This window comes from Octodon degus, unplaced genomic scaffold (genome assembly GCF_000260255.1).
Source record: "Octodon degus isolate 3935 unplaced genomic scaffold, OctDeg1.0 scaffold00093, whole genome shotgun sequence".
Classification (NCBI taxonomy): domain Eukaryota; kingdom Metazoa; phylum Chordata; class Mammalia; order Rodentia; family Octodontidae; genus Octodon; species Octodon degus.
In genome coordinates this window covers 6,878,237-6,886,652 of record NW_004524669.1, presented here as the reverse complement: position 1 = coordinate 6,886,652, position 8,416 = coordinate 6,878,237, and the positions used below count along the sequence as shown (strand labels likewise).

The following is an 8,416-nucleotide window of genomic DNA, read 5'->3' as shown; positions in this document are numbered from 1 at the left end:
TTCTTCTTTTTTTCTTTTTTAGACAAGGTATTACTAAGTAATGCAGGTTGGCCTTCAAGTCATTTATGTAGCCCAGGCTGGCCTCAAATCCATGGTAAGCTTCCTGCCTCAGCTTCCTGAATGCTGGGATTACAGACCTGCCCCTACTACACCATGCAGCCTGGAATATTTTAAGAGCTTCTTAGATGATTTTTATGTTCAGAAATGGTTAAGAATCGCTAAACGAGCATAGTGGGGCCAGGCTATAATCTCAGCAGTCTTCAGGGGACAGGATCTCAAATTCAAACTCGGAGTAGGCAATTTAGTGACTGAGTCCCAGTTTCAAAATAAAAAGTGTTAAAAGAGAGCAAGGGAAGTAATTGTGAAAGTTCAATCTCCATCCAGTGCTAACATACACACGTTCACACACAGGTGGGCACAGAGCCTGCAAGAATGGCTTGTAGGCCCAGGGAGATGGCTCAATAGAATAAGCGCCTGCCTGGCAAGAGCAAGGGCCTGAGTTCAAGCCCCAGTTCCGCAAAAAAAAAAAAAAAAAAAAAAAAGGCTTGAACCTGGAAGCTTCAACACCTATTTCTAGCTGGGTGTGATGGTGCACACCTGTAATTCCAGCACTCAGGAGGCTGAGGTGGGAGGATTACTACAAGTTTGAGGATAACCGTAATAAGACCCTGTCTATAAATAAATAAATAACCAACCATCCACGTTGGTATTTGTTTTCTTAATGAGCTTTGCAATCAAAATCCACTTGTTTTCTGTGTGTGCACACCAGTTTTTAGAACAATGGCTCGGTGGTTGTTTTTCTACAGTGAAGTTGTAACGTGGCGACCCACTTGTCCCCTTCAACCTAAAACTTCTCTTAACGCTACTAACTCACCCACCATTCTACCATCCATTCTCACGTGCTCCTGCGGCCCTCTTAAATTTTGAGATCCTGTAACTTAAAACACAGAATTGTTGCCCTTGGGTTTTGGCCGTTATTTGACCATTCTGCCTATCTCCTTAATAGTTTTTCTTCTCTCTCCTCAAAAATCTAAACTATTTTTCTATTACTAAAACCCCACAATCAGGTTTCCTTCCAGACAGCACCCGACAACTACCCAGTCTCCCTCCAAAAACTCTCATTTTCTAAAATGGCCGCCGCCAAGAAGCCCTGAGAAGGATGCACGCACCCCACGCACGCATGCTCAGTACAGCTGGGGGAGGGGCACTGAGGAGAGCTGGCCTAAGAAGGAAGCCGGAAGGGCAGCAACGCCTGTGAGTGGGGCACGGTGGTGAGGGGACGGAAGAAGGAGCCTCCACGGCCCGCCGTGGGCGCCCTCAAGGCGCCTTGCCGGGCCAGACCCAGCCTGACGTCACAGGAAGTGCGAGGGCCCCACCTGGACTAGGGATCGGAAGTGGGCGTTGCCCGGGCGTGGCGGCGAGGCGAAGGCGGCGAGCGCGGCACCGCTGAGGTAGGGAAGAGTGTGGCTCGGCTCTTCCAGACAATTCACCCGAACTGTACTGCTTTGCCTTCTCCAGGTAAGGTCTCTTTTGCCACTTTCTGCGTGTAGTTTTCAGCTCTCGGACTCTGAACGAAGCTCTTTTGGCTATGGACCAGTTGTAAGCCGTCGTCCCCTCGAAGGCCTCGCTGGCGCCTTCTTCAGCCTTTTTGAGTTAACCATCTTCCTCACCTTCTCTTTAGTCCCCTCGCTTCAAACTGTTCAGATTTCGGTTTGAGTTTCTTTGTCTAAAGGAAGAAAGCTACTCTTTTATGGAGGCCTTCAACTCTGTTGGGAAGAAACAGTAGCTCCCTACTCTTCCAGTTCCTAAATTTAACTGCTTCACAGTTTGTCGGAATCACTGGTCTGGTACTAAGGAACAGGGTTACCAGTTAAGAGTTTGGGAGATATTTAAAGGGATACAGTTGAGCGATAATACTAAAAATTCCAATGCCCTTAGTCTACTATAATTAGTCTTTTTACATGGAAAAAAAAAAATACAGTGGTTCCCTATATGTTGCTGAACTTGGCAGTCCTCCTTTATGTGCGTTAAAAAATCAAGAAACTGGATACTTGATTCTTTATTCCATACCTCTTTTTAGTGGAAAGTTATGAAGAACTATGTGTAAAAAGAATCAGAATTTTTTAATCCAGATATTAAAAAAATATATTTTTGATAGTTTAATGATTGTCGTTAACAAATGGGCCCTGCCAGCTGATCAGTTGTATTTCCTAACATAAGTTCCATAGTTGCTTATGTCATAGAATGGGGAGATGGGTATGGAATTGTATGAGAGGCCAAAAGAGAGCTTGCCTGGAGACAACAGCTGTAATACAATAAATTTTCAGAAGCTTCCTGTGAGGTAGTTTTACATAGAATTAGTTTTTACTCTGTTTTGTTTTAGTGTTAAAGGCGTTCTCTGCTAAAAGGGGATTCAAACTATGAAAAAACAATTTCCTTTAATCTTTCATATTTCTGTTAAATATTTTCTCCTCTTGGAGTTATCCATAATATACAGTAGGTGGTCCTTGAGTCCTATCATTCACAAGTTTTCCCTCAGTGAATACAGGAACTCAGTATTAACCAGAGAGGTTTAAATCAACCATATTAATATAGGAGACTGCGAGAGGAGGGCAAAATGAAGCAGTGGCACTTCCTGGTCATGTTCAAGAAAAGTCAAAAATGGCAATCTAAAGCCAGGTGTGATTGTACACACCTGTAATCCTGGCACTTAAGGGCAAAGGAAGGAGGTTTCCTGGGAATTTGAGGCCAACTTGGGTATAAAGTGAGTCCAGGGCCGACCCTAACTGCATAGTGAAACCCTGACTCAGAAAGACCACTCCTCCGCAAAAAAAAAGGTAATCTAGAATGTCTGAGAATTTTGAACCATTAAGGGTCTGGCATAGATGTCCATCGTTCCTGATCCTAGAGAGGGACAAGACTGGTAGCCTGTCCATCCTGTAATTTTTAGAAATTTAAGAGAGCTTTAAAATAGTACCCTAACCCAGGCATGGTGGTGCCTTCCTGTAATCCCAGCACTGCCACTCAGAACACTGAGGCAAGAGGATTCTGTAAGTTTGAAGCCAGCATGTGCTATATAGTCAGTTGAGGCCAGCCTGGAATACTTAGCAAGACTTTGTCTCAAAAAATAAAATACCATATGCCTGTTTCTGTTCCGAATTTAAATAATAAGTATTTTTATGGTGTTGACTTATGCCCTTTAGTGTTAGATAGCATCAAATCCCTACTCAGGTATACAGTAATAGGCTATTTGTGGGCCTTAAAATTTATTCCAAGAATGTAGATTAGGCAGTGATGTTAAACTGCTTCAAACCAGTCGGTTGTAAATTGTGTTCACGTTTTAATCCCAGCCATTCAAAAGGCTTCAGGCAAAAGGATTACAAGTTCAAGTCCAGGCTGGGTAGCTCTCTCAAAAAAGTAAAAAGGGCAGGAGTGTTAGCTCAGTGGGTACAATGTTTGCCTATCATGTGTAAGTGCCTGGATCCAGTCCCTAGTACTACCAGGGAAAAAAACAAGCTTCAGAAGAAGAAAGAAAGCTTTGAAAGAGGAGAAAATGGGGAGCAAGATACATGCTAAGGATTTCTTATATTGAAATTGGAGAGCTTCAACCAGTAGTGATTTCTCCTCTTAGGGCTGCCTTTGGTACATTTTCTGATTCCTTGATCTGTGTGTTTTTTCCCTCTAGCGCTTGAAATCAGCTCCTTCGTTTTCAGCATGGAAGATACCTACAGTATGTACTTCTTACTGCTTTTAGAAAATAATTGTATTATTTTGTAATATTATTTTATGTCTGACTAGACTTTAGGTGTGTTATGAAAAATTCAAATTTCAGCCCAAACTACTGAGAAGGAAAGGTCTAAATGGTACTGATGTAAAAAAGATCTCCAAAGTTGAAGTAAGACACTCATATGTTAAGTAATTAAAAAGGAATGAGAAGTCATATAGCTTGAAAAGGCAGTGGTTAGGACATCTGTCTGAAACTGTATATTTGGTTTGGTATTTTTGATGCCTGGGATTGAGCCCAAGCCTTGCACATGCTAAGTATGTGCTCTATAAACTGTATTTTAATTAAATGAGATACTTTTAACTCCTTAGAACTTCAGCCTCTTATATGTTTGAAACAGAAATAGTAACTTCTGCTTTATATTTTGATGGGTAATGTAGTATACATAATATTGCTGTATATTGAGTTTTTAGGATGAGAAATTCTGAGAAGGATTCTTACTTTTCAAGTGATTCAAAAAAACTTATAAGGCCTAAAAAATCAACACCAATCTCGGCAATTAATGACACCCTGTCTCAGAATTTTAAAAGGCTGAGAAGATAGGTCATGTGAAGACCCTAAATTTAGTCCTAAGTATTGAAAAACAGTATAAGAAGGGGGCTGGAGTTTGGGGGTTTTTTTTAATGTATTTAGTACAGAGTCTACAGGGTTTCACTACACAGATCGGACTCTTGTAGTGATTCTCCTGTTTTCAGCCTCCCAAGTGCTGGGATTACAGGCATGTGCCAGCACGCCGAGCTTCAGTGACCATCTCAGCGCACTCCAGGGGTGGGGCCAGCATGACAAGCCTGGGATTGAACCCCAGCCACTGCACTCTGCCTATACAAGCACTTTAGTCCTCTGAGCTATTTGGCCAGCCCTCGGGCTGGAGATTTATAAGTGCAAAAGATCTAGATTCAATCGCCTTTGTTAAATATGTAAAACACAATGATTCTTAAATTCATCATACAACAAAATCACCTTGAGCCTTGTTAAAACATGGGGGTCCCACCCTAGAGTTTCTGAATCAAAAAGTATGGGTTCTGAGGATGTGCATTTCTGACAATCCCCCAGATGATGCTGATACATTTGCTCTGAGGACACAATTTGAGAATCATTGATCTGGAAAGCTGATTCTCTTTGATCTTCCTTAGGATTCGCACAATTTTTCTTACAAAAAAATTCACCAAGGAACTTGCTAGAAATTCAGTCTCAAGCCTCAAGCCTTATCCCAAATCTCAAGCCTTATCTCAAATTTACTGAGTCAGAATCTGTATTCTAAATAATCCCTAAATAACACTTGGGAATGATGGAAACTTTGAGAAACACTGTGTTTAAATATACTTGACTTCATTTAACAAATTTTCCTGGAATTCCAACCATAATCTGGTAAGAGTTCATAAGGCCTCCATCTTCTGTTTTGGGCTTCACCTCAATTGATGATACCTTTGTCAGGTCTAGTTTCTTACTCCCATGAAATTTCTTCCATTTCTTTCCATGAGCTCTAGGCCTACTCAAATTTGAGGATCAGGTAATGTTTTTGGAGGAAGCTTGTCAACAGGACTTGCTTTCCAATGTAAGTATAGTTGTAGGAAGCCAGACGAAACTGTTACAGAGATGTTTGATAGTATTTATTTCAACTTTAAATGCACCTACACTTCACTGCAGCTTCCTTAGGTATCTGCCCAAGAGAAATACACAGTGCACAAAGTATAAACTAGATTATTAGTCAGTATATTGTACACAGTAGTAAAACAACTGGAAACAAATGCTCATCAACAAGGGAACTCGGGGCCAGGGAGATGGCTCAGTGGAACAAGGGCCTGAGTTCAATCCCCAGTTCTGCAAAAAAACAAAAACAAAAAACCAAGGGAACTCATCAGGCATGGTGGCACATAACTGTAATTCCAGCGCTTGGGAGGCTGAGGCAGGAGGATTGCTATGAGTTCAAAGCCAACGTGGGCTGCATAGTGAATTCAAGGCAAGCCTGAGTTATATAAGGAGACCCTGTCTCAAAACACAAGGGAACTAATTAAGAATCTGTGATACGGGGCTGGTGAGATGGCTCAGTGGTCTAAAGCACCTACTTAGAACAAGCTTAGCAAAGCACAGGGACCGCGGTTCAATCCCCCAGCACCACATGCCAGCCAGCCCTGCCCCCTGGTGGGCTGAGCTGGCCACACACACACACACACATAAATAAATAAATAAATAAATAAAAATTAAAAAAAAAAAAAAAGAATCTGTGATACAAGGGCCGGCCAGATAGCTCAGTGGATTAAAGTGCCTGCTTAGGCAGATGCAGGGTCCAGTGGTTCTATCCCCAGCCTACCATGCCAGCCCTGCCCCTGGAGCATGCTGAGACAGCAGTTGAGACTGGGAGTGGTGGCGCACATCTGTAATCCCAGCACTTGGGAGACTGAAAACAGCAGGATCACTATGAGTCCCATTGTTTAATGAGACCCTGTGGACCCTGTAGATACTGTACTAAATACAAAAAAAAAAAAAAAATCTTGTGATACATGCATATATGTAGCATTGATGTATTCCTAAAACATAATGACAAGGAGTACCAAAAAGCATGAAGAGCTAAGGATGCAGCAGCTCAGTGGTAGAGTGCTTGCATAGCATGCACAAAGAAAGCTCTTTGTTCAATCTCCATCTTAACCAGAAAAAAAAAAAAAAGAAAAAAAACAAAAAACAAATTTCTCAGTAGGAGACATTGAAAATTTTGTCCCATACTATAACATGGATGAATTTTGTAAGTATTATGTTAAGTGACATAACTTAATACAGAAAAAAATATGGTATGATTTCACATAGATGAAATATATAAAATATATAGAAAATGGTTTCTAAGGCCTTGGGAGAATGAAGATTAGAACGTTGATATGTAACAGATATAGTTTTTTTGAGACTACAGACTTCTAGAGATTGCTCAATAGTGTGAATATACCTGGCACTACTAAATTGTACACTTTTTTTTTTTTTTTTTTTGCGGAACCAATGATTGAACTCAGACCCTTGAGCTTGCCAGGGAAGTGCTTATTCTACTGAGCTATCTCCCCGGCCCCGAATTGTACACTTAAAGTAATTAAAATGCTGCAATTCAAGTGCCTGCCTGGCAAGCGCAAGGTCCCAAGCTTGATCCCCAGTACCAGAAAAAAAATAAATTGAAAATAAAAAGAACCAAAGGGCCAGGGAGATAGCTCAGCAGCATAAGTGCCTGCCTAGGAAGCACAAGGTCCTAAATTCAATCCCCAATACTGCCAAAATAATAATAAATAAAATGCATTTCATAGGTATTTATCACAATTTTAAGTTTTTCAATTAAAAATAATTTTTTTTAAATACAGAAAACTAAATTAGAGCTGACCTAAATTGTCAGACACCAGGAAAGTAAAGCATTATGGTAGGAAGTCCTCATTGTCAACTCTAACATATGCTACTATGTGGGCAGTATAATGTGTGTAAATCATATGGTACATCCATTCTGTCAGCTTCTGACATGGCCTAACGCTTTCAAGTGATGGAATAGATTAAATGAAGGGAAACTAATAAGAATTTCATCTGGAAATGCTCCCTGGATGTCCTGAAGCTTCAAAAATAGGAAAAGATTGCTGGTCAAGAAGAGCTCAGATAGCATAATAAGCTTGCCTGTCCTCTAAGACTTTCATTCTGTCCTTCAAGTCACCTTTCTAGCTCATTTGCATCATGATTATGGTTAGCAATTCCGTGTTTACCATTCTTCCAGTGAAACTGTCTGTTTCAATTCCCCACTGGCTTCTGATTTTCACTGCAGTCCCTTGGTTTGTAAGCTTCTTATCAAATGTGAATTATTTTATTTCACTTTAAAAATTACATTTAAGGATGGCAAGAGCATTTGCCTGTTCAAAAAGTGCCTTTAACCATTTAATTTCCCTCTCTTAGCTACAATTATTTAAGTTTGGGGCTTAGCCAGTGTATCTTGTATATCCTGAGGACAGTTTTAGATAGTATGATATAGATTAGGGGCTTTTCTTCCACATAGCAGTTCCGTATGTCTGTAATTGTCTTAACCTTGGGAAAGTTTTTTTTTTTAGTCTGGCTAGTTTGGCAGTCACTAGATCAAGAATTATTTGAGCCCTCTCCCCATCTGTGTTCCAAAATAGGGAAAATAAAACCACCTATCTGTTAAAGGTTAATCTGTTAAAGGAACTAACTATAGGAGCCAATTAAAACAGACAAAAAACAACTACCACTGATATTTCTCAAGCTTCCTGAAAATAGTATAACTAATACAGAGCAGTGCTTACCACCTTTATGTCATGGATGCCACTATAGTAAAAGATGCAGAAGAGAATGGACCATCCTCAACTTGTCCTAGGGCCATTTGGCAGAGGATTAAGTGGTGGGGTGATTTACAAGCACAGTGGGCTGCAATGAGTATATTGGGACACCAGTAGTCTACTCCAGCTTTAACATACTGGTTGGCAAGCTCTGATTGGATTAGAGAAGAAAAGTGATCTTGAATTAGAACTTTTAGAAAAGGAAAAGAGAATATCATGTAACAGTTTTTGTTTTTATTTTATGGTAAGAGTAACCAACTATGAAGACACAATTTGTTAATTAACACGTTGGCAATATAAAATGATTATATTTGTCATAGAGAGT

At 40.4% G+C, this 8,416-nt stretch overlaps 1 protein-coding gene across 2 annotated transcripts in view; it reads left to right on the top strand.

The window, feature by feature from the left end:
* The first annotated feature begins 1,245 nt into the window (after positions 1 to 1,245).
* Positions 1,246 to 8,416, top strand: part of Gtsf1 (gametocyte specific factor 1) — an 18,977-nt gene continuing 11,806 nt past the window's right edge. Inside the window, exons 1-2 of one of the 2 annotated variants that reach the window (XM_004637932.2) lie at positions 1,246 to 1,451; positions 3,686 to 3,730. In XM_004637932.2, coding sequence (XP_004637989.1) covers positions 3,715 to 3,730 — 16 coding nt within the window. In that variant the 5' untranslated portion in view covers positions 1,246 to 1,451; positions 3,686 to 3,714. Of the gene's footprint in view, positions 1,452 to 2,274; positions 2,342 to 3,685; positions 3,731 to 8,416 lie in introns of those variants that run through there. The other variant, XM_023722883.1, reaches the window with a different exon arrangement.